Source organism: Neolamprologus multifasciatus, chromosome 8, assembly GCF_963576455.1.
Source record: "Neolamprologus multifasciatus chromosome 8, fNeoMul1.2, whole genome shotgun sequence".
Classification (NCBI taxonomy): domain Eukaryota; kingdom Metazoa; phylum Chordata; class Actinopteri; order Cichliformes; family Cichlidae; genus Neolamprologus; species Neolamprologus multifasciatus.
The window spans coordinates 20,239,657-20,265,691 of record NC_140446.1 but is presented as its reverse complement, the minus strand read 5'-3'; the positions used below and the strand labels follow the sequence as shown (position 1 = coordinate 20,265,691).

Genomic DNA, 26,035 nt, shown 5'->3' with positions numbered 1-26,035 from the left:
ACCATGCCGCGCGGAGACGCTTTTCATAATCAGGCTGTTGAGCTGTGATTCTCAGCAGCGCGTGACACATCTGGAAACGGGCGGAGGGAAGGTGTGCGCGCGTGCGAGGCTGCGTAAGAGGGGAGAAAGAGAATGGGGGGAAGGGGAGGGGGGCAGTCAGACGAACAGAAGAGCGACACTTTCGCATTTCGCTGTCCTCTCGCGCACAAATGGAGAGGAACCCGGAGGAAGACAAAACTAACGAACCGGTTTAACTATTTTCCACACACATTTCATGGGGTAAGTAAACGCCCCCTAACCACATTTTTATCTTCCTTGTATTTTTTTTCTTCTTCCAAACATCATAAGCGGAGACGTGTTTGCTCTTTTAGCTAATTGTGCACACTCGCCATCTCTTTAACTTCCACCTCTCCCGCCGTGATTTCCTTTCACGCTCGTCTTGTGCATGCAGGGAGGGATGCAAACGTGAAGATTTTACTGCTACACGGTCTGTATGCGCTGTTCCAAAGCTGCACTCTGTGCTTTAATAGTTTATATGAGACATCTGTTCTTGGATTTGGCTGTAAAGTCAGCCAATAATATTTTATATTTTCTTTCATACCTATCACATATGTTGGTGCAACGAGGATTCAACTGACCGCTGTTCTTGATTGAATGATTGATGTATCATTTATTACATTTATTGTTTGAACGTCGTGGGAGGAGCCCTGAGTGTCATTTTCAAACTCATAACTTTATTATTAGTGAGGTTGAAGTTGCTTTTAAACTGCTGCAAGAAGTCAGTTGTTACTTGTAATATTTAATCTAACATTTACTGACATTCTTCGACTTTTCATGTGAAAAGAAAAAATCTCAGGGTATCTTTATATTGTTTGTGGTCTCCACCGGCCTCCATCTCAGGTTCATGTAAGAGCAGAATCTCCCATAAGTCCTCGGCCTGGATATGATTCCTGCAATTTTTTATTTGTCAATCACCTGGCTTTCACTTTAAGCCCAGGAAGATGACTCATAGCTAAGGGACTCTAAAGTATTGCACTGGTACTAATAACTACAATCAACATTGGGTCAGCTGAGATGAGCTAGCTTGGAAACACACTCCAGCAAATGTTGGTTTAGCCCATAATCCGGCTCTGTGATTTGTTAGATTTCACAGTAAAACCCTGCATTAATGTTAATCTGAGATTGTTACTGTTTGTGTCTGATTGACGCGGCACACAAACACACAAACCTCTAAACTCACATACAGAGAAAGTGAGTGAAAGACACCCTGTCATTTGAATGCTTGGATTGCATGTTAAGATCTGTTATGGCCTAATTGTTTTACAAGTGAGCTTGTGGTTGAGCTTTTCATGTTGCCGGTTAATAAACTGAAATGAGTTTCTGGAATCACAAATACAAATGAAAGGCTTTAGGAGTAGTAACGTTGAGACACCAAATTATTACTTTTTTCTTGCCCTTGTTTAAACTACATAGTTGTATAATTTCACACAGTTTTCAATGCCCAATGGGCTGCCACAGATGAATACTCCAAATGCACAGTTAACTAAGTGAACAAAAAGGACATATAGGGATCTTGATATTTGTGTAAATGTTTTTGAAACATTAGACTTTGTGTCTAATTTTCTTCTAAAAAACACATCAGGGATCAAGTTCTGAGCCACACTTGTTATTTATCAGTTGGTCTGCATTTTGGTACAGAAGGAATAACCTCAGAAACTGTTTTTTTGCAAGTTAGCATGTAAACATACAATAAGATAGTAGTGTAAGTTAAACAAACATATAGTTAGTTGTAGATATTGATCATAAGCCATATAAAACATGGACATAGGTACTGTGATGTCACCCATTGGTTTCTGAAGCCCTGTTTTAAAGCCGCAGCCATGCCCAGCACACTGGTGACAGTGAGCACACATGCAGATGGGTCAAGGATTTCTTAACAAATGGACCACAGAGTTGGGAGTTCCCCAGTCTGACACTCTTCCGGGGCTGTGTGCTAAGCCCACTTTGCTACTCCCTGTACACCTATTACTGCACATCCACCCCAGCACCAACTTAGTCATCAAGACTGGACATGGTACCAGTGTCATTGGATTAATATATAATGATAACAATTCTGCCAACAGGAATGACCTCTGCAAACTATCTGAGTGGTGCTTCATCAATAACCTGGCATTCAATACCTCCAAAGCAAAAGAACTGATCACTAGCTTCAGGTGACAGAAATAGGAACCTATACAGAACTATTTCTGTATAGACAATCATTCTGTACAATACAATAATTATAGTTCTGTTCTGGTCTGTTTACAACTGTTTACAACTGTTTATTACTTACAATTGTATATCTACAATCTGTATAGTTTCATATTTTTAACCATATTTATATCCTGTATATAGCTTGTACACTGACTACAGCCTATACATACTTATAGTTATAGCATATTCATAACATACCTTCACACCGTGTACATTGTAACATACCTATAATAGATCCATATCTTGTAATATACCTATATTATTACTAAAGCACTTTCTGGATTGATGCAAACTGCATTTCGTTGCCTTGTACTTATGACATGTGCAATGACAATAAAGTTGAATTCTATTCTATTCTGTTCTATTCTAGGAACCTGTTCCATTAAACATAGGTGGAGAAACTGTTTGGAGACTATTCAACTTAAATTTTTTTAGCACACATGTTCCAGAACCTCACGTGAATTATAGACACAACCAGTCTGGTGAAGAATTCGCCGAAGTGGCACTAATTGAGACACTGAGGAAAGCTAATCTGTCAAAACAGTTGTTAGCATCAGCGCAGGAGGCTTACCAACAAAAAGGCTTTTGAGAGAGTTAATAAATCAGCACAGATGGCCACCAACACTCAGCTATTTTCAGTTGAGCATATGTACATTAGGTCAGAGACATTATCAACGATGCTTCTCATTTTCTTACATGGTTGCCCTCTGGAAGGCATTACAGATCCTCCCTCTAGACTGAAGAAAAGCTTTTATCCAAATGCCCAAATGTATCTTTTATCCAAATGTCATAAAAAGACATTTGGGAACAAGCTCTAAATTTTGTTATACGGGGCTCTAGAGTGCAACCAATTTGGTCGCAAATGTGACCAAATTTTTCAACGGTGCGACTAAAAAAAAAATCTTAGGTCGCACCGGTGCGACCAACTGTTCGAGTAACAAAAAAAAGTCTCTGCAATTCTGAAAGTCTCTGTGTGGTCAACAGCAGACACACATTATGCCCCTATCGTGGTCTAAACCAATCAGAGATAGTCAGGGGCGGGACCTCTCTGATTGGCCGTGGTGCAGTTCAAAGTGCAGGTGGATTTAGAGAGGTGAGTAGCTTGAATAAAGCGATATTGATTCATTAAATCCTGAATCGACTTTTAAATATAAATGTATTTTGCCAGGAACCCCAGAATCGCAGGTTAAAGCTCACAAAACTATTTCAACAACCACCAAACAGTAAATGAGAGCAGGTAGATGGATTCCACACAAAGACACACAGAATGGACCCGACGCATCAAAATCAGCTTTCTCTTTCTCAGCTTTCTCACCTGACGGCACGTACACGGACACGCCATTGGGGCTGAAAGCCGACAGCTCACTGATTCTGATGTGTCGGGTCTTTACGTCTTTTTTGCGCTAGATTGATCTGCAGGTATTGTGTCTCTCCAACCGAAATTCACTGAACCAGCAGCAAAAGAAGATCCAAACTGTGCTTCACATTTGATAAACATCGTCATGAATTCCCTCTGACTTCTGCTGTTTTGCTTCCGCCACGATAAAATCACACTTGCACAGCTCTCTCTCTCTCTTTGGGTATTTCAAGAACAGTTTCCCATCTCAAATTTCTGTTTTCGGTATTATTCATTCGCTTATTACCCACCAGTCTACCGTTGTTTACAGCGCTATCAGCCGCTGTCCATCAATCTTTGAACGCTGAAAAAGCACAGTGTATCCAGAAAACACATTATATGTCGTGGTAAATGCGCTGCCCAAGTGTCCCCTCTCCCCACGGCCTTTCAGCAGCAGGTAGCAGCAAACAGGTCGTCAGAAGAGGCCGATGTGATGATTAAATTTAACATGGGCTGGGCGATATGACCAAAATCCCATATCCCGATATAAAACATCTATCATCCGATAATGATATAAATCACAAAAAAATTAATATTTTCTGTAAATTCTGTGAATCTCAGGTAGCTGAAGTGTTTCCAGCTGAGCGTCGTGTACCTGGAGTTGAGTGTTTTAACCGATACATGAAACTACACATTTTTAGACATAGGTTGTAACGGCCGCCGTTTTCTTTGTGAGTATTTATTACACGGCGTGCTGTGGGGAAAAGCCTGTTCTAACGTTTGAGTCTAAGGTTTATTTTTTAGCACCTGACAACTCTTTTTTTGCTTCTCATCCGTCAATACTCTGCATACTTTTTCACGTGATTCCATTTATTTTGAAAAGTCTCAACAGGATCTTGAGCTTTATTGTGAAAGGTTTATGTGGAAAATAAACAAGCGGACATGCGATGGTTTGGAACAACTATAGCCAATCACTGAAGCAACACTTCCACGTGAATCCTGTGTAATTAAGGTGTTTCACAGCAATTTCTGTACAGTTTTATTTTCTCTCTGTCTTATTTGAGACATATAGAAGACCTGCACATGTTTTAGCTTAAAGCCCTCTCCACTGTGGATTTTGTGTTATGCTATTTGACCAATACAATAATCTTATATGCCCCAATGGTTGATACCCTTTTATGATGAGTTTATGCATAAAGCCGACTTATAGCTGGCGTGATTGTTATAAAAAACATCTGGATTAGAACTACAGCAGCATCTGGAATCCACGGACCCCACAGCAGTTTCCCAACTCACATGATGATAAGACACCAACAGTCAGCTTGGACAAAACATTATTAGCTTAACAGTTGTTTAATGTGTGAGTGCATTTAGCACCTTGCGGCTTCTGGTCCGTCTTTCCATCCCGTTAAAGGTTGTGAGGAAGGAGTAAAGCCGCCTCAACACATCTGTGTGTGTTAGTTTATCTCCCCTCCGTCCATTTTGGCCGAGAGCAGATTAGTCAGAATCCACCAGCTGCTGGGGAAGTGGGTGAAACTGTGCCACACAGTGCCCTAATACAGTTACGTAAATCTGAACAGTAAGAGGTAGGGTTCAACTTGCATAAAGAGCAGGGCACTTGACCTCAAGAGACTGCAAATAAAAGGGCTCCCACTGGGCCTTTATGCTGGTTTCCAACTTGTGTTTGGGGACACAGAACTGCTTCTTTCATTCACTAAATGAGAGCTGATCTAATGCGTCTCTCCAATGTTGGTTTTTACTTGTACCACTTTTACAAGTTCATAGGTGGTGGCCGTGTTATGTGAAAAAGCGCAATGCTGTTGCGACACACAAAGGCCATATGCGGGGATGGAGGTGGGGGGTGAACGATAAAAAACATCCCCCCTCACTATTCATCTCAGGGTTGCATAAGTAACTTTCAAAGCAGCTTGAGAAGATATCACAGGGAGCGTTGTGGCTCAGTTTCAGTGGCTGACAGTAGGCTCTTTGGAGGGTGACGCTGGAGAGAGATTACATTCTGAATACTGCTTCACAGAATGAGTGGAGCTTTTTTATGTTTGTTTCTGCTTTAAAGGGATCTTACCATATTTAAATTACCCCTTTTTTACTATCATGCACAGATTTTTCTGTTTCCATAAAGGCATTCATATCAGGGCCAAAAAGAATATAGATCCAAGCCTGAGTTGCCCTAGTTTGTGCAACATTTGGGGAAGAAAGTCTGTCTTGTCTATTTTTGCATGCTTCTAAAAAACCTTCAGTATGTGGAGCGACAGCTATGGGAGACATGCTTACTTGGCTGTGATTCAGGCTCACTGGTCTTCAGATTAATGTAGGTTTCCACAGCTCTTTAGAGCTCAACTAAGCGGCATTCACACATTAATGCGCAGTTGGCATCAGTAAGCAGTTTCTTTGGAAATTACGCACTAGCACAGAAAAGATGCCCTTCCTCATTCTCTACAGCTCAGACCCTGACTGCTTTCATTTGTTCTGCCCTTGAGGCTTAGTGATGTAGCTGACCGTGTCTTTTTTTATTCTTTTTCAGTGACACATAAGTGCCTCGGCCTGGAAATGTAAAGTCAAGAAATGGCAGAAGGTGGTAAAAATGGAGAGAGAGGAAGCGAGGACAAAGGTGGAGCAGGTGGCAGATCTCCGGAGGAACCCCACGGTCTCTCCTCAGTGGGTGCCACCTCCCTCGGGACAAAGAGGCATCTCCCCCGAGGGATTGTGATCCAGCTAACAGGGACTGAAGGAGAGTGGGACAGCTTGGATGAGAGTGAGTTCATCTTCTCCCTTGAGCATGATGAGGACTACCCTGCTATATCGCTCTCTAAGGAGAAACATTTTTCCGTCGAGGATGACAGAGGGATGAAGTCCAAAGAGTTCCATGTCCCTCTGTCTCCCTCGACGCCAGGTTCCCTGGGGAACTGCTCTGGTTCTCTGGGCCCAAGCTTCCTCTTGCCTGGCACGCCCTCACCCACCCACCGACCCTTAGCGAGCCTGGTCAAGTCTCTGTCCACAGAGCTGGATCTGAAAGAGAGCTCCACCCTCAAACCCAAACCCTTTCTCAGCCTCGTCAAGTCAATCTCCACAGAGCTTTCCCGCTCAGAACCCGAGGTGTCGCAGTCCAAATCAGACTCCCGACTTAACCTCCACCTGTGGAAGCAGCTGACACAACCGAAAACCCGCAGCAATGGAGACTCTCGGACTGCTCCCCCATCTCCTAGTTCACTTTCCCCAAGCGGAGACAGCCTGAAAGGTGGTTTCTTCAAAATGGAACTGGAGGACACCAAGAGGAAGCTCACTGAGGTTGTGCACGAACCTTTGAGCAGCATGTTCAGTAAGATCAGGAGGGAAGAAAGCTCAGGCAGCCCCAAACACCAGTGTAAGAACCAGGGAACTCACCAGATCAGCTCCAGAGGTTTGGGGCGGGAAAGTAGCTCAGACACTGTTCTGTCCGAGTCTCCTGTGAGAAGCGCCAGGAAAACAGATGCTGATGTTTTTTCTGTCTTTGAGTGGCCTTCTGTAAGACATCTCGGGAGAACTCAGCACTGCCCCTGCCCGGTGCATCACCACGTGCAGCAACACAGGGATGAGGAGCTGGAAATATGTACAGATGGTGATATGATGCAAGTGTTTGCCATCGAAACTCATAAGCAGGCGAGGAGGTCGCCTGGTTCTCAGGCTCTAACAGCACCCACAACCTCTCCCGTTCCACAGCCCCCTCACCCTCTGCCACGAATGAGTTTATTTTGTGTGGCAGTGCTTTCATACGGCTACTTTATCCTACCTCTCAGTCCATACTTCTCTGGCCTGGCTCTGGGATTAGCAATGGGCTTCTTGCTAGGGCTTTGGCTCATTCGGATGGGTTCCTCCAGGTCTAGCAACTCAGTCCATACCTATAGACCGCCACAAACGCTGTTGGGAGAAGGGATTCTGACAGGTGGCATTGTAAGCACTGAGCCTGACACACTCAAGGTAAATGGATGAGTCATCAACGATGAAAATGTCACTTTTATTTTCAGACACCTCTGTTCAGCTCCAGTACTCACACATTTTTAGTTTGTCATAAAAATGCCTGGGAATCAAGTGTGTTATGGCACCTTCAAGTGCATCAGAGCACTTGAAGGTGCCATAATGCTCAACAGATACAGAATTGAATTTCTTTCTTTTCCTCATTCTCCAACCCGACAGCCAGTTGAAGTGTTAGAAAAAGGCTGGCAAGAGGGAGAACTAAGTAGTCCTGGATGATTCCATTTTCTGCACTTATTAGCAAGAAAGTTCTTAGTCATCTGCGGCCTTTCTGTGTGTCCCGCCTTCCCTGGTATGGGTTATTTTTCAGGTTACATCGATTGGAGATTTTAACTCTCTGAATTAAAAGTTACTGTAGGTAATAACTCTAGTTCTAACTCTCAACTTAACCTAACTCTGTTTTTGAGATAGTCAAACGTTTTTTTAAAAGGGAAGTAGTTTTTAATTTGTGTCAGAATGATCATTTTCTTTGTTTGTTCCTTAACTGTCAAGACACAGATTTTTTTTAAAAGCAACCCAAAAACTATTCTAATTACATAGGTAGAGTTAAGGTTAGGGTTCGGTACTCCTGCTGAAAACGTCTACACTAGCCCGGATAAATTTGAAAACGGCGTATACGTCTAAAAACGCTCTGCGTCCACACTATCGTTTTCATTCATTTTCACAGAGTTGTATGTCCACATTGAGTACGTTCCAGTACTGCGCATGCGTGAAATGCCAGACGATTCGACCTGCGTCATTTCTGTCTGCCGTCTATTTACTTTCTGGCTCTTTGAAACGTTGCAGCAAAATGTCGAGGAAAAGTTTTTTAAACGGACTAACAATGAGGTAGAGTTCTTGCTGCGAGTAACCAAAGTACAAAGTTGCAAAAGCGATTGAGAATGAAAGAATTTGAAGAAAAGCTATCTGGAGTCTATCTTGGTCACATGACTGCATCACATGACTAAAATGTGTCATTTATGAAAAGGCTCCGAGTTCGCTGTCCACACTGCGACGTAAAAACTGAGTTTTCAAATGGATACGCTTTGGAGAGTGTTTTCAAAATACTCCGTTTTCCTTGACCAAAAACGCCGTCTCAGTGTGGACGGAAGGCCAAAACGGAGAGAAAAAGATGAGTTTTAAAACGAAAACGTATTAGTGTGGACGTGGGTCTCTGTGTGTCAACACTGTGATGGAGTGGCAATCTCTCTTGGGTGTAAAGTCATTTCTATCCAGCTTTGACAGGTTTTGTCTGCCTGTGACCTTGAATTTGATAAGTGTTCAAAAGAATGAATTGAACAAACACTGTTATATAAATATTATGTGGAGATGGGATCAAGAGTTACTGCAAAATAGGGCATTAATAGTCTCAGAACAAATTCAGATTTTTGACCCTCCTGTGCACAGAGAGCTGAAACAGGTTCATATTGTAGTGCACAAAGTTTTTTCATGTTGGCATGTTCCTACTCTGTAAACAAACTTCAGTTTTGTCTAAAATGTTCACATGAAGCAGATGGATGGAAACATGTACCTCAGTATGGTCACAGTGGGATTATGGCTATTTCAAAATGTTTACCTCTTATATGAACGAAAATTTACTAATTTCTGAATTCACTTTAAAAAGCTTGTTAAAAAATCCCTCCAAGTAAACTTCAGCACCCAGAGTATGCCAAGTAGTTGTTATTAGTCTTCACTACTGCTCACTTGGTCCAAAATAACAATGTCATGCTGGCGAGTCACTTCAGCAGGTCTGACTGTTTTGTTCTCCGATTAAAGCTTCTGAATGTGGCGTGCTACTACCGTACACGAGGATCCTGGAACACAATTGAAACCGTCAATAATGAAAAGTGCTGGAGCCGCAGTGATAATTGCTGTTCTACTCATGGCTTAGCTTGACACGGGGCAACCGAGGAGGACTACACCACCCAGACACTGTCAGCTCCAGAGGCAATTAGTGGGAAATACAGACAGGAATAAGCTGTAATTTGTCAGGAAGCTAGGCAGACTAGGGATGGAGAAGAGTGGAAAACAATGTTTGCTGTCTCGCTATTGAGCTAATTCCCTTTTTTGGCCATTAGCAGTTGGGTATCAGTTTGAAAGCAATTCAAACGTGAAAGCTGTGGAGGTTTGTGGGGCAGTCTACGAGGTCATAGGGTGACTCTGCTTTAAATTATTAAATTACTGTGTGTAATGTACCAGTTAGTTGACTGGACCTTTAAAGTGGAGTGCACAAACAGTTAATGAGGTACTTTTGTTTGTTGCCTTAAATTAAATCTGGAAGTCTGCACTTCAATCGCACATTGAGTATTTGTAAAGGTGAAATAAGATAAAGGATATCTTTGAAAATCCAGAGAGTTGAATCTAATTTGCCTAGTTTGGTCCCGAGACATCAGCTCTCCCTCTGAAACCTTCACTGACAAATAAAGCGTTTAAAATGCACCTTTACTTTTCGCTCTCCACATCACATCTCAGCCTGATTACAAAGATCAGGATTTTCACGGCTGCAACAATTCGAGATGAAGTGTTTACTTCTCACTTGAATGTGCATAAAAACCCCTAGTGTTGATTTTAAATCACCTCTTACTTTCTTTCTTTTCAGGGCTGGATGAATGAGATATTTGATTACGACCCAGAAACCAGCCATCTAGGTCTGACTCACTCTGTGTTTGCCACCCTGGAGGGATCGTGTCTCCGTCTGGAAACACCACGATCAAACATCAGCCGCAGGGCCACATATGACGAGAGATTCCACGAGCCCACCTTTGTCAAGTCACGCTGCTATCAGCTGGCAAATAGCAAAGTATGAGAACTCGCTAAGTAATAGTGTTAAGTGAAAGGTTTTACTGTATCTGAGGCCCCACTGGCTGAAATGAAATATTTGATTTTGAAATTAACTCTCAAGATTAAAATAAACTGTTTACGTTCCCCATTTAACAGTTTTGCTTCAACACCACTGAACTCTGCTTGCTTTTCCCAAAGGTATTCCTGCTGCCATCTGTGTTGGCGCAGAAGAGGATGTGGAACCCAAAGTATCCCATCTGCATCCAGCTAACCAGGGGGGCAAAATCTCAGGAGGATGAGGGGGGAAGGCGGGAGGAGAGCCGAGGATCGGAGTCCGGAGCCGAATCCGCCAGTCCAAAACCAAGATCCTCCAAATATGACCATGAGCTTCCCACCATTCTTTACCTCTTCGGCCGTACGGGAAGAGAGAAAGAAGAGTGGTTCCATCATTTCCTGTTTGCATCCATGGACACAGAAAGGGAAAAGGAGAGAAACAGACAGAGCAAATATGTCTCCTGCACAAGGGGTATGAGACACATTGTTAATGCATTAGGAATCTGTAATATATGAGTGGAATATGGATTACGTGCTCTGGCAATCCATTTCAAGCGAACATGCAATAAAAAACAGAGACCAGCCTTGTTTTGGGGAAACTTGAAACGGTTTTACTACAAATATTCTTAAATCAAATCTGTTATTTCATCATGCTTCTGTTACACTTCCCTCTTCCACTGGCAGCTTTATTCATCCGAAATCCACGGCACTAAAAGTATCTGTCATGCTGTGCTCTTGGGAAAGGCTGGTTTTTAATCTAAACGGTCATTTTAGTAAATTCAAATAGAGTAATAGTTGAAATAATTATGCATGATTATTCCCGTGTCTGAGGAGCTGAGAATACTATTAGCGCTGTCTCTCCTGTACTGTTCTAGTGAAGACCTGGAGCTAGGAGATGACTAGCATAGCTTAGCATAAATGCACTGTCGTAGAGGGGCAACAGTGCCCCCTTGCTTTGTCGTAGTGGTCTCACCTACTATATACTCTGGAATCACAGAATACAAGAACATATCGGAAAAGTGTTCATCAATACTGCCACACCACAGGATGATTCAGGGTTCAAACCACAGACTGTATATCAAAGATGGACAGACACTATTTTTTGTGAACTCCAGTTTTGAAAGCTCAACTTGAGTAGTTTGGTTGAACATATATGCTTGCAAATAATTTTCTTTCAGATACCATCATCTACAAGTCTGTCCATCAAAAACAGACTTCCAGCTGCCCTGTTCATGTGGAAAATATATTAGAGGATATTTGAGGAACTGCAACATAAGCGATGATATGATCACTATAAAAAAATCTTTTAGAAATTAAAACCCATAGTACAATATTTCTCAGTCAAAGTTTCCAAGGTAGATGTTGTGAAACTAACCAAAGTAGCTTGCAAGTTATCCCTTGCTGAAAATGAGACAACTTGCAAGTTGCAAATAGCCCTTCTCCGCTAGTACCTAATCAGCTCGACATAACTTGGTTCTGGTCATTTTCCATTATAATCCAGAACCAGAACTTAATGTGCATGGGGTTGTTATAGCAACACGGCCGAGAGTATCACACGTATGTATAGTTACATATATATGTACATGTATTTAGTTCGTGATATTACTCTGCTCTTTTTTTGAAGTTTGTGTCCCAGTGACAGGTTGGCCACACATTGACTGGGTAGAATTAGCAATTTAAATCCGTGTCTGTGATGTTTATGTTTTTTCAATACAGTTTTCAAGAAATAAATCACTTTATTTTATATTTTAATTAGAGAGAAGATTTATGATCGGGCGTGAGATTTTCTGGTTTTAAAGTGGGTCGCTTTGCTCTGAAAAATCATCAGAGTTACTTTTTGTCAGAACTATGATTATGACTATGATCCTGTGTTCTCCCAGGTGACCAAACACAGCGCACCAGTGTACAGGTTAATGTCCCGAGCAGCAGAGGCTCCAGCAGAGTGGGCAGCAGTGACGAGGACGCCCCATCCACACCTCCATTCCCCATTATCTCCGGAGCGCCCTCCAGTAGCACCAGGGGCCTTTCTGTGCTCGACTACCCCAGTTATATGGCCCGTCTCCTGGTTACAGAGGAGCTGACCCCACTCTGTAGTCCTGGAGCCAGCAGCACAGATGTAAGCTTCACCCTTAAAAACTATACAGCCTTTAATTTGCTCTAAACTTGTGTTTTTCTTGTCTTTATTTTTTAAGTGTACCTGTGATCTAGCAGAGTACCCAGGGAAAAGCCAAACTGCCTGGGCTAACGCTCTAATCGGTCGGATCTTCTGGGATTTCCTGCGAGAGAAGCGCTGGGCCGACGCCATCTCCCACAAGATTCAGAAGAAACTCAGCAAAATTAGAGTGAGAGCAGTAGTGAAAGCTGCCGAGTCAGAAAGGTTAACCATAATTACACCACATTTTTGCCCCCCTGTGATTTTAAATCATGCAATATTCTCTACAGCTGCCTTACTTTATGAATGAACTGACTCTGACTGAGCTGGATATGGGCAGCTCAATGCCGCAAATCACCGCTACCTCCAGACCAGAGGTTAACCCCAGAGGTGAGTGCAGAGAGGAGATTAAACACTGCAAAACATAAGGGCAACACAAAATGCAAAGAGATTTAGACAAATACACAGACACAGCAAGCGATGACCTCATGCACAGCATCAGATCAGACACTGTTATCCTGTCGTAATCTTGTGGGGCAGGGCAACCATTACTCTGCAATTTGGAGCATATTTGTGTGTGTGTGTGTTTTGAAATCAGGCCGTTTGGCTGCTCCTAACGATGAGGGAAATTTAAGCTTATCAGCATGAATGTAGCTGTGTGACATCATGACCTTCCCCTTTTTCGATTTCTCCGCCTCCTTCGCCGTTACGCAACCTTGTGTCAACAGCTTTTGCTGTTTTCTGCCCTCCCCCCCCCCCCCCCCCCCCCCACTCACCTCCTAAAGAGAATTAATATCTCTCGTAATTTACTATGAATTTAATTCCAAGCCTCGATAATCTCAATGAAAGCTGTTTAATCTGCCTACTAAGCAGCGTGTGTCCAGATTAGGCTGTCTCTAGCAGCATTTGTCTTAATTTTGGAGGTCTAGTTTTGACCTGTTTGGGGTGCCCTCTCCAGGCCTGTGGGTGGAGCTTCAGCTGGTTTACACCGGTAACCTGCAGATGACCCTGCAGACCAAGTTCAACCTGTCCAAGCTGGGTAAAGATGGCGGTCAGGAGACAGTGCACTGTATGACGGAAACCGGTAGCCCACGGTCAGTGCTGCACACATGTCCATTCGCACTGTGACACGTGACGCATCCCTGTAATCTTATAGAGTTACCTATATATAGATATATTCTTACATATTACACACTTTCTTAAACAAGATGCTGTTTAAAATGTAATAGCCAGTGATGTCTGTGGATAATCTCTTTAATTAGCTACCTTACTGACTTTGTTTTCATATTCCAGTAACCCCCACAGAGCAATGTATTAGCTGCATCCTCATCTTTAATGCACTAATCACCGCGGGGGTGAAACTCACAAAGACAGATACATCCTGACTTACCTACTGAGCTGCCTCCTATTTTTAAATTCTGTCATGTATTATTATTTTTTAAAAAAGCTAATAGTGTTTTTATCATCTGTATTGCATATTTCATCATGTTGCCTTGCCCAAGTAGCACGAGCAATGTAAAAAATAACAGTAAACATGGGTTTTTCATTCTAATCCTTTCTATTGCACGCACGCACACACCTACACATCTCTCTCTCTTGATCCCTTCTGCTTTCTGATCTACAGAGCTGCACATTATAATGATTAGACCTTCTTGTCATAAACCCACAGGGATTAAAGTCCAGGCAAAGCTTCACATTAGCTGTCTCTGTGCTGCACCTGAAGCTAAAAGTCAAGATAGCAAAGCTGCAGATATGTTCACTAATAGCAGATGCAAAATTGGCTCCTGCACATGTACGTCTCCAATTCTGGAAAAGTTGGAACTCTGTGTGAAGTGTACATAGAAACAGAATGATTCGCAAATCTCAGAAAGCGACATTTTAATCAGAATAGAACAGGATATTTTAAGAAACATATTTGCTCTTTTTTCATTTTTTGGCATGAACACACCTCACAAACAGGGGTGGGGCAACGAAACGAAGTAGTACTAAAAAGAAATAGCTGGAGGAACATTTTGCAACTGATTAGAGTAATTGGCAACAGGTCAGTAACACGATTAGATAGAAAATGAACATCTTAAAGATGCACAGATCCTCAAAAGTCAAGATAGGCAGAGGTTCGCCAGTCTGGAAAAAATGTGTGTACAAATTATCAAAACAATGTTCCTCAACACAAAATTGCAAGGACTGACTATCGCATCCTGTACAGTACATAATATCATGAAAGGATTCAGTTTGCATGTATTGGATGCTGTGATCTTTGTCCCTCAGGCATTAAAAACAGTCACGATTCACTTCATGGGATCAGAAACACTCCCAGAAATCACTGTTTGTGAACACAGTTTACCATATCAACCACAAATGTAGGTTAAAGCTCTGCCGTGCAGTAAATATGTCATATATGAACATGATCCAGAAACATTGCTATATAGTCTGGACCAAAGTCATTTTAATTGGATTGAGGCAAACTGAAAAACTGTTCTGTGGTCAGATTAATCAAAATTTTAAATTATTTTTAATAACAATAATGGATTGCATTTATGTAGCGCTTTTCTAGGCACCCAAAGCACTTCATCCATTTACTCACACACTGGTGCAGGCAAACCACAGTTGTAGCCACAGCTGCCCTGGGGCAGACTGACTGAAGCGAGGCTGCCATATCGCACCATCAACCCCTCTGGCCGACACCAGTAGGCGGTAGGGTAAAGTGCCTTGCCCAAGGACACAACGACCAGGACAGAGAGAGCTGGGGGATCGAACCTGTTATAGATGAACTTCCCAACCCCCTGAACCACAGTCACCCCATGTTTTTGGGAAACATGGATGCCACATAGTCGGGACTAAAGAGGAGAGGGAGGATCCAGCTTGATATCCGTGCTCTGTTCAAAAGCCTGCATCCTTGCATATTTCATATTTCTGCAAGACAAATGCTAAACCGCATATTGCATGGCTTCATGGTAGAATAAAAACCTCCTCATTTCCCAGATGTTTATTCAATTCAATTCAATTTTATTTATATAGCGCCAAATCACAACAAATGTCGACTCAAGGCGCTTCATAGATACAGAGAAAAGCCCAACAATCATATGACCCCCTATGAGCAAGCACTTTGGCGACAGTGGGAAGGAAAAACTCCCTTTTAACAGGAAGAAACCTCCGGCAGAACCAGGCTCAGGGAGGGGCGGCCATCTGCTGCGACCGGTTGGGGTGAGAGAAGGAAGACAGGATAAAAGACATGCTGTGGAAGAGAGACAGAGATTAATAACAGATATGATTCAATACAGAGAGGTCTATTAACACATAGTGAGTGAGAAAGGTGACTGGAAAGGAAAAACTCAATGCATCATGGGAATCCCCCGGCAGCCTACATCTATTGCAGCATAACTAAGGGAGGATTCAGGGTCACCTGGTCCAGCCCTAACTATATGCTTTAGCAAAAAGGAAAGTTTTAAGCCTAATCTTAAAAGTAGAGATAGTGTCTGTCTCCTGAATCCAAACTGGAAGCTGGTTCCACAGAAGAGGGGCCTGAAAACTGAAGGCTCTCCCTCCCATTCTACTTTTAAATACTCTAGGAACAACAAGTAGGCCTGCAGAGCGAGAGCGAAGTGCTCTAATGGGGTAATATGGTACTACAAGGTCATTAAGATAAGATGGGGCCTGATTATTTAAGACCTTGTATGTGAGGAGCAGGATTTTGAATTCAATTCTGGATTTAACAGGAAGCCAATGAAGGGAAGCCAAAACAGGAGAAATATGCTCTCTCTTTCTAGTCCCTGTCAGTACTCTTGCTGCAGCATTTTGGATTAACTGAAGGCTTTTCAGTGAGTTTTTTGGACATCCTGATAATAATGAATTGCAGTAGTCCAGCCTGGAAGTAATAAATGCATGAACTAGTTTTTCAGCATCACTCTGAGACAGGATATTTCTAATTTTAGAGATGTTGCGCAAATGGAAGAACGCAGTCTTACATATTTGTTTAATATGTGCGTTGAAGGACATATCCTGGTCAAAAATGACTCCAAGGTTCCTCACAGTGTTACTGGAGGCCAAGGTAATGGTACCAGAGTAAGAATCTGGTTAGATACCATATTTCTAAGCTTTTCAGCACCGAGTACAATGACCTCAGTTTTATCTGAGTTAAGAAGCAGAAAGTTAGTGGCCATCCAAGTCTTTATGTCTTTAAGACATTCCTGCAGTTTAACTAATTGGTGTGTGTGGTTTATGTGCTGTTGTTAAAAAAAAGAAAGCGGTGATGCTACATAGTGGTAAACATTGTCTTTTTTCTCATTTTTTGAGATGTTTTACTGCCAACAAATTCAAAATGAGCCAATAAAATGCGACGTTTTCTCACTTCAAAAAGTTTGTTCTCTGTTATGCTTTGATTAAATTCAGGTCTATGAGATCAAATCATTTAATTCTATCGTCCCATTGTCCCAATCATTTAATTCTAAATCTAATGTCCCAATGTTTTAACACTTGAGATTGTATCCATGGTGATATAAGTGAGTGTTTCAAGCACTGAATTGCCTCAGAAATGATTTTTGAATACTTGTATTATGCCTGTGTCTGTACCTAACTTGCCTGCCTGTTTATCCTCCCAGCTGCAGGCCGATCCTCAGTGTGTTGGCCGACAGTGATGAGGAGTCCTCCAGCGCTGGTTCATCTGACGAGGAGGAGCCGCTTCTCTCTGAGCCTCAGGGTCCGGTGGGGGAAAAGGGATGCCCACCAGCTACAGAAGGGTAAATTTTGAATGATTCATGTCATTCATCAAATATATCCTACTTTTGCATCATGCTTAGTAAGAGCTAAAAAAAAAAAGTTGCAGCAATGACATTATATTACTTTTGTGGAATGATCAGCAATAACGGCTTCTAAAAGGAACGTTTCAGTAAGAAGTGTGAAAGAAAGTGTTACTTCCACCCTGCTATCTTGCAAATGCTCTTTTTTTAAACCGTGCTGACATCACACCCCAGATGGCTGCTGCTCTCATTTACATTTCGAGGCTCTCGTCTCCTCAAAATTCTGACTCGTAGGATCACACAAGCGCTGTCGTTTCGTCTCCTCTAATCCTCTCTAACAGGACAGGGGGTGGCAAGACTGGAAGGAAGATTTTGAGATTTGTGGACAAAATTGCCAAATCCAAGTACTTCCAGAAGGCGACAGAGAACGAGTTCATTAAGAAGAAGTTCGAGGAGATGTCCAACACGCCCCTGCTGCTCACTGTCGAGGTTCAAGAATTGTCAGGGACTCTGGTTGTCAACATCCCGCCGCCCCCTACAGACAGGATATGGTACGAAAAGACACGCCGCTGCCTTAGAGCTGGAACGAGGCACAAGCAGCCCTTCAGTGTTGATCCAGATTATTTCTTTCTGCATATAAACATGTAGACTAAATCAGAAGCCCTTCAAAACCATGTTGGATCAAAGTGTTCAGGCCCAGTAAGAAGATCAGTCGCTATAGCTTATTCAATAACCACATTAAAGATTAAAGAGGATTGAGCAATTCAGATAAACATGTATGTGCTGGTAGGGCTTTGGAGGCTTTGGACCATTATGAGTGCACGTGTTTAAATAGCAAAAAACATACAATTGCGTATGCATGTGTTGTAATTAATAGTTTGAAAACAGTTTAAAGCATCCAAATATTAACAATGAATCAAGCGAACATGAAATGGCATCAAAGGCGTAATTACACTCACTGGTCAGTTATTTTATTATATCGTGATCTTCACACCAGCTCACCAAAATTAGACAACAGAAAACTGGAAAACACAGCCAGGTGTGATGTGTCCTGATTTCTGCTGCAACATTTAGATGGTAGAGTGAGAACTTTGTGTAAACAGCATTATAGCATGGATCCATCCTGCCTTATATCAACAGTTCAGGTGCTGCTGCTGGTGTAATACTGAGGCCGAGATTATTTGGCACACTTTGGGCTCCTTAGTATCAAGTGAGCATTGTTTTAAATGACAAAACATATCGTTGCTGTTCATGTCCATCGCTTTGTGGCCACAGTGTAGTCGTCCTCTGGTGACTGCTTCCACGTCACAAAGCAACTTTGGCAAATCTGCATTAACTATGTGATGCTATCGTGTCAAAATGGATACAAATCTCAGAGAAACTTCTCCAACACCTTGCTGAATCTGTGTGTCATGAAGAAGCAAGGCAGTTTAAGGTGTAATAAAATGACCAGTGACTGTTAACCCTTTTTTGATATAAAAATAATAAAGCTAATGGAAGTGCCACCAATCGCTACTTGGGTTTGTCTTTAAAAAAAATGGTGACACCTTCTAGAGTAAGATTTTCTATATTTTGCATCTTTAAAAATTGACAGAAAGAAGAGGTGACAAACAAGTTGAGCTTAAGATTGATAAGCTTTAGATTGGAACTAATGCAAAAGTTAAGAAAAACATAAAATATGATATATATATATATATATAAGAAAAAAATATGGAGAACATGAACAAAAAATCTGATTTTACTCCAGGACGTCCTGATTAATGGATTTTCTTAAGATATAACACAGTATAAGTTTACATATATTCAAGGAAAAAAACAATGAGATTTAAAAGACGTGGTTATGCTGCATGCCATAAGTGCACTTAACAATTCTCAAAAACAAATCAGCTGTGTGATCTGTTTCTGACACTCTGTGGAGTGACTCACTTTTCACTGCTTGCCAAAGGAACATTTATTTATTCGCCTGATAAATCTGTTCGGGCACTGAGGCTGTTTTGAAGCGCTCCAACAACGTGAGATCGAAATAGACCTGAAACATTCTCATACTTGTTATCATCTTGATGCATTTGAATATTTGAATGTCATCCGCAGGTACAGTTTCTGTGTACCACCAAAGCTGGATCTGCATGTCCGTCCTAAACTGGGGGAAAGGGAGGTGACTTTCTGCCATGTGACTGAGTGGATTGAAAGGAAACTGCAGGACGAGTTCCAGGTAGTCAAAAATCACTCGAATTCTGTGCTGCCACGAAATGTTTCTGATGCGTTTTCCTAGCTCACTCGTGCTTTTTTTCTTCAGAAAGTTTTAGTACTGCCAAACATGGATGACATCTACTTACCGCTGATGCAGTCCGGCGTGGACAGCACTCAAGCCTCAGAGTCCCAACAATCCCAAAGCTCCTCCACAGAATCCATAGAAAGGATCCCACCCGAGATCGCAGGGGCAGAATCAGACTAGTGCCACAATGATAATAAAATAATGGAAAGCCGACCCTGTGAAGTGGATACATAACATGAAGCTAGTAGCTCTTAGGCAGACTCACTAACCTTAGTGTTTATGTCTGAACCAGGAGTTTCTATAAATTGTGTTTCACGCTGTACGTGTTAAGATAACTGACCATGACTTAGAGATCTGTTTGTGTCATCTAAAGGAGAATAACTGTCACAATGAATGCTATGGAGCAACTTGCAACTGTTTACATGTGAATGATCCATAGAAGATATATTTATTTATTTATTTATTTAATTATCTGATGTTTACAATGTCCCTTTGGATAATAAGATGATGGTCATTATTAAATAAAGTTGGAAAATACTGAAAGCATCTCATCTTACTACAATACACAAAATGTGTGTGTGTGTGTGTGTGTGTGTAATGAACCATAGGAACATCGACAGTCCCTAGCATTAGGGGTGGTTAGTTATAAATAATAGAAATGTGTTAATTTATAACCAACCATTTTTTGTTGAATTCAGTCATTTGCTGCTTAAAGGAAGCTGACATTTTTTTCTAGTGATATATGATTTAACAGACGGTCCTTCTCCTGTACAGCGTACACGTCGCTCTGGGCTTCTCTGATTATGCTGCTTTTTTTGGAACTGCAATTAAAAGTCAAAGGAAACAGTTTTAAGGCAGCCTTCATGCTGCAACATTTAGATGGTAGAGTGAGAACTTTGTGTAAACAGCAATATAGCATGGATCCATCCTGCCTTATATCAACAGTTCAGGCTGCTGCTGCTGCTGGTGTAATACTGAGATGGAGATTATTTGGCAAAATTTGGGCTCTTTAGTATCAAGTGAGCATTGTTTAAATGGCAAAACATATTGTTTGCTGTTCATGTCCATCGCTTTGTGACCACAGTGTAGTCGTCCTCTGACGACTGCTTCCAGCAGATTAACACACCACGTCACAAAGCGCAGATCATCCCAAACAGCTTTCTTGAACATGACATCGACTTCACTGGCCTTTAAAGTCACCAGATCTCAACCCAACAAAGCATCTTTAGCCATGAAGCCAGATAACACACACAAACTAATTAAATTGCAGGAATGTCTTAAGGACACAAAGACCTGAAAAACCTCTCATTTTCTGCTTCTAAATTCAAATAGAACTGAGGTTATTGTACTTGGCCCTGAAAATCTTAGAAACATGGTATCTAACCAGATTCTTACTCTGGATGGCATTACCTTGGCCTCCAGTAACACTGTGAGGAACATTTGAGTCATCTTTGATATGTCCTTTAATGCACATATTAAAAAAATATATGTAGGACTGCTTTCTTTCATTTGCGCAATATCTCTAAAAGTAGAAATATCCTGTCTCATGCATTCATTACTTGTAGGCTGGACTACTATAATTCATTATTATCACGATGTCCTATAAACTCCCTCCTTTTGTCAAGAAGGTACGGCTGACTGGGCAGACACAGGGAACATAGAGACAGGGGTGACTAGACATGAAACATCAGATATGGGAAAGGCAGGGAGTAGACACAGGAACAGTGACATTTATATGTCATAAAACCTTAAAAACTGAACAATTTGCTTCACTGTTGAAATCTTTATGTATAGTTTCAGCTCTCTTAATTTTGTTTAATCAGTTTTAATATTTACTTAAATCTGAACTGAACAAATCGATGTGAAATTAAAATGAGGCAGCGTCAGTCAATTCTAACCCAGATGATCACATGAGTCTCTGCTTTTGTGACACACAGAAACGTTAAAGTTTAGGACGAACAGCTCCAACCATTCAGGAACATTTAATTCTCTTTTAGAGTCATGTGAGGGTGTTTACTCTAATGTGACTGAACAATAAAAGGAAGGAAGTCGTCAGTGATGGTTCTGTCACTTTACACCACAATGAAAGCTGAACATGAAAATTCCAAAGAGACACTGGAAAGCTTCTGGCACCAAAAAAAGTCCTCACTCAAAGAGTCTCCAGTTAATATTTAAACACTAATGAGGACAGAGGTATTTGCCTCAATGAAAATGACTGTTTTTTTAAAAGCACTACAGAAAGCGTTTCCACGATACTCCCACCATCAGGATTATTTTACACTGTGAATCATGCAAAGCTACCCTAGTGCCCAGACCCTTTAATGTTTCTGGGATTTGATCTCGAATCTGTAGCATTTGTAATAGCAAACTAGTGTACAGATAAGGCACATGTTAGTCATTAACATTTGTGGCACATTATGCTACGAAGGCTGAGCTGTATGTAATCGAGCCCTCTGTTTTTAGGGGGATTCATCGGTGCATTACTGAGCTTTGTTAATCATGTGGATAATACAAGTAAGGTCAGGCATCTACCTACTGACTTATTTCTATTTATCCATCTGAGGCAACACGAGCGCTCACGATTGATTTACTAGTAGACGATCCCCACACTCTTATTTTGAAAGTACTAACCAGCACTTAGTACTTTCATGTTTCCTGACCAGGTGTGTTAGCTGGCTCGGTTGCTACCGTAGCAGTCTTTGACAATGCATTTCTCTTAAAATCTGCTCTCATGCATGAAAAGGAGAAAAAAAAAAATTGGAGTTGCGTCCGTATGCTTGTTATGCTTTTCTGATCATTATTATGTCTGTGAGTCTGAATATTTTTTGAAGTCTTTTGTGACACAAAAACCATCTCCAGCATGACTAACATACATGTGTCCATTCTCTGGTGACTCACTTCTCTATATCAAATAAGTACGAAACGTCATCCTTGCAGTTTCTGTAACCATCATCTCAGACTGAAGCTTCCACAAAATTTACTTAAAAACCAAACAAACTTTAAATGTTCCTAAAAGCTTTCCGTGTTTGGAACAATTAGAAGAGCTTGACGTACCCGGGAGGTAAACTGGACCTGAGATGTCCCAGTTTGTCCTCCTTCCACATTTTCAATCTTCTGTTGTCCACAAAAGGGGACAACAGAAGATTGAGACCCATCAGATCAGGCAACATTTTCAATCTCTGTAACATTGAGATTTTAGCTTCAGAATTTGTCTTAAAAAAAAAAAAAAAAAAAAAAAAACATGGATCCATCCTGCCTTGTATCAGGAAATGCTGATAAACTCTGAGCAAATGAAACCACAACTATAAAAGATTATTTTCCCTAAAAAAATTTAAAAAGAAAATCAGAAGTTTTAACACCTACAGCAAGTTTGATAAAAAGAAATACAAGATTTTAAAGATCTTATTTTTCTTAAATTTAAGATCAGAGTTTGTAATAAGCTGCAGGAACCCTGTTCAGTGTGAGGGAAGGAAAGCCAAGTGTCCTCTGATAAACCTCCATCTGGGTCACTGAAAATATTTAATCTGACTCTGACTGTAAACATGTTTCCATTCATCCCTCGAGTCTTTACTCTGAAATACAGGAAATGACATCATGGCTCAAGCTGTCATTAAACCATTTCTTTATTTAACATTTTCATTTTTTATTTAACCGTTGCAAAGTTTCATATCACAGACAGCCTGAACAAAGAACACCTACAGAACACATGGATCAAAATGCATTCAATAAAAACTATTTTACATAACAAGCTTTCGTCTTCCAACAAAAAAAACAAAAAGCTAACCACACTAAAGTAGAAGAGTTTAGAAAGCTTAAGATGTAACTGCAGGAACATTTATATTTACAGCAGCCTCATCAGTTCTTTACATGAGGTTCCAGCTGAACTCTGTGGAGCCTGACCTCAACAGTTTTAAGTCTGACCCTGACACCAGATTCACAGTGATCACGCTGATGTTTGCACAGAACAGATAGTGAAGTGAACGTTTTTGCACATTTGTAGCAGTGAAACAGTTTATCTGCAGTCTGGGATCGTTTGTGTTCGGAGTATGAACTAAGATTCCTGAAAGTCTTGTCACACACACAGCTGTGCGTGTGTGACCGTGTGTGTACTTGTATGGTTTCTCTCCTGTGTGGACTCGTTTGTGTTTTAAGCTCACCTGCAGTGGTGAACGATGACCCACACTGATCACAGAGGTGCTTTTTAACCCCACTGTGAATGACTTCATGGTGTTTTAACTCATTTGATCTGGTGAAGCTTCTCCTACATTCTTTGCAGTATTTCAGTTTGTCTCCAGTGTTGATGTATTTTTAGGCTCTTTGCATGACTGAAAGATTTTCCACAAAGGTCACAACAAAAGTCTTTCCCACCACCACAGCGATGACAGGGTTGAGAACTGGACCCATCTGCACCGCTCTGCTTCTAAACAAAGACACAAAGACAGTGGAAGTCAGTCCTTCAACATTTGTATTGTTAACGTCACCTGAAATAAAGAGCATCTCTGCCAACGTCCAATTACACAGGGCTACGATAACTACAATACTACCACCATAATACTACAGTAATACTTATTTAATGTTACACCATGCTAATATTTTCAGGGTACCAACACAGTGCTAAACTACTAATGTAACACTCCAATAATACTAATTTAATACTGCATTAGAAACACTGCTACTGTGCAGTTACAGTACTCAGCTGATTGGGACACAAGAAAAAACACTACTACCCCCATGACACTGCAATGATAATATTAAATGAGTATTTTAACACTGATGTCTAAAAGTACTCGAGCTACAAGGAAGCAGTGATACTACAGCTAAAGTACTACAATGCCAATATGTAACGATACAACTTTGTTAACATAAGAGAAGATTACTGTATGGTTTAGTTTTGTACTTTATTGTATTCCACGTACACCTGACAGAGGAATAAGCCTGTAAACCAAAGGTCATTTATGCTGAAATAACAACAAAACCATGAAACTCCCTGAAGATTAAATCACAGCAATTTTAGTTTTTCATGACTGTGTAAGCAAAAACCATAAATGAAATTAAGATCTGACTAATCACTCAGAGCTTCCAGTAGAATTTCCAACATGTTAACACAATTTAATGAGCTGAGTTTTCCTAAACAGTCAGGCTAAAATTATATGATAAAAATAAACATACATACCTCACAGTAACTGTAGAGTCTCTTTCTGGTGTGGATCTGTTGGTGTAGTCTCAGGTAATGTGGAGCTTTAAAAGTCTTCTCACACAGGTCACATTTATAAGGTTTCTCCTCAGCGTGGGTAAACATGTGGCTTTGTAACTGTACATCTGTTATAAACTGTTTGCCACGCTGATCACACCAGTACACAACATGTCTGGTGTGAATGCGTAGGTGTCTATTTCGGCTGTCTCGCCAAGTTTTTCCACAAATGTCACAGCTATATGTCCAGAGTGGGTAACCAGATGCCTATGTAAGCTGCAACTGCGATCAAAAGCTCTGTCACACTGATCACAGCTGTACGCTTTCACTCCACTGTGGACGAGTTGGTGTTTTCTTAGTCAACTATCCCAGGGAAAAGACTTTCCACACAAGTCACAGCTGAACGGTCTCTCTCCAGTGTGGATGACTTGATGCATTGTTAGTGAAGCTTTGCGAGAAAAATCCTTCCCACACTCGTCACAGCTGTAGTTTTTCTCTCCCTTTCTGTGAGGTTTGTCGGCCTCCTGAGAGCGCTGACTTCTCGCTCCATGTTGGTCCTGCAGCGACAGAGATACAAACACAGGCAGTGAGTGAAATGCAGACGCTGAACAAACTGAACCTTCAAAGTCCCTCCATTAACACTAATTTTAAACCTGATGGTGGAGCGTGGCACCAAACGCCTAAAGGTCTCTTGTCACCACCTACTGGTAACAGTAACACATTACATCCAACCTGGTGTTAAAAATAACGAATGACTGTTCAAACACACTAAAATCATGCCCATCCACACTGCTTTACACAAATATTAATGCTAGCATGCTAACACAGAATAGTTAAACATGTTTACCAGGTCTATACTTTCTTATATTTCTTTCCCCTGTTTACTATCATATATTTATATAATTTGCTAGTTTATTCAATGATAATAAATCCAGTATAATAGTTGCAAGCTTGGTTCAGTTAAGAGTCTGTAAACTAAGGTTGTTGTTTTTTAACATTTACTCCCTGTCAGGTTAGGGCTGTGTGCAGGCAGGAGTGGAAGTAGAAGGACCCAATGTGTAGACACTCGGAGGCGGAAAGTAACTCAAAACTCAGCTTTTATTGCTGGATGGCAAAACGTAACAAAAATCCAAATAAACTTACATGAACAGGCAGCTGGAACACACAGCATAAATGAGAGTAGATCACGACACAGACACAAAGAAACACAGGGCTTAAATACACAGAGGGAGCAATCAGGGAAAGGGTA

General features: G+C 41.2%; 1 protein-coding gene and 1 long non-coding RNA gene across 3 annotated transcripts; one reads left to right on the top strand and one right to left on the bottom strand.

The window, feature by feature from the left end:
* On the top strand, positions 1-20,138 carry tex2l (testis expressed 2, like). Of its 2 annotated transcripts, none has more exons than XM_085170633.1 (12): positions 1-279; positions 6,132-7,564; positions 10,197-10,397; positions 10,577-10,904; positions 12,313-12,548; positions 12,625-12,774; positions 12,875-12,974; positions 13,543-13,678; positions 17,183-17,320; positions 17,662-17,871; positions 19,412-19,532; positions 19,617-20,138. In XM_085170633.1, exons 2-12 carry the CDS (start codon positions 6,173-6,175, stop codon positions 19,773-19,775), a joined length of 3,171 nt encoding a protein of 1,056 aa, XP_085026759.1. In that variant the 5' UTR covers positions 1-279; positions 6,132-6,172; the 3' UTR covers positions 19,776-20,138. The 2 variants fall into 2 exon arrangements, with proteins under 2 accessions (XP_085026759.1, XP_085026760.1); XM_085170634.1 differs by lacking the exon at positions 1-279 and adding an exon at positions 286-487.
* Positions 20,139-22,943: 2,805 nt separating this feature from the next.
* Positions 22,944-25,989, bottom strand: LOC146513015 (uncharacterized). The gene is made up of 3 exons (XR_014875610.1): positions 25,930-25,989; positions 24,769-25,343; positions 22,944-24,015 (listed from the first exon to the last, which is right to left on the bottom strand). It is a non-coding gene; the product is annotated as an uncharacterized LOC146513015 (long non-coding RNA).
* Positions 25,990-26,035: the final 46 nt, after the last annotated feature.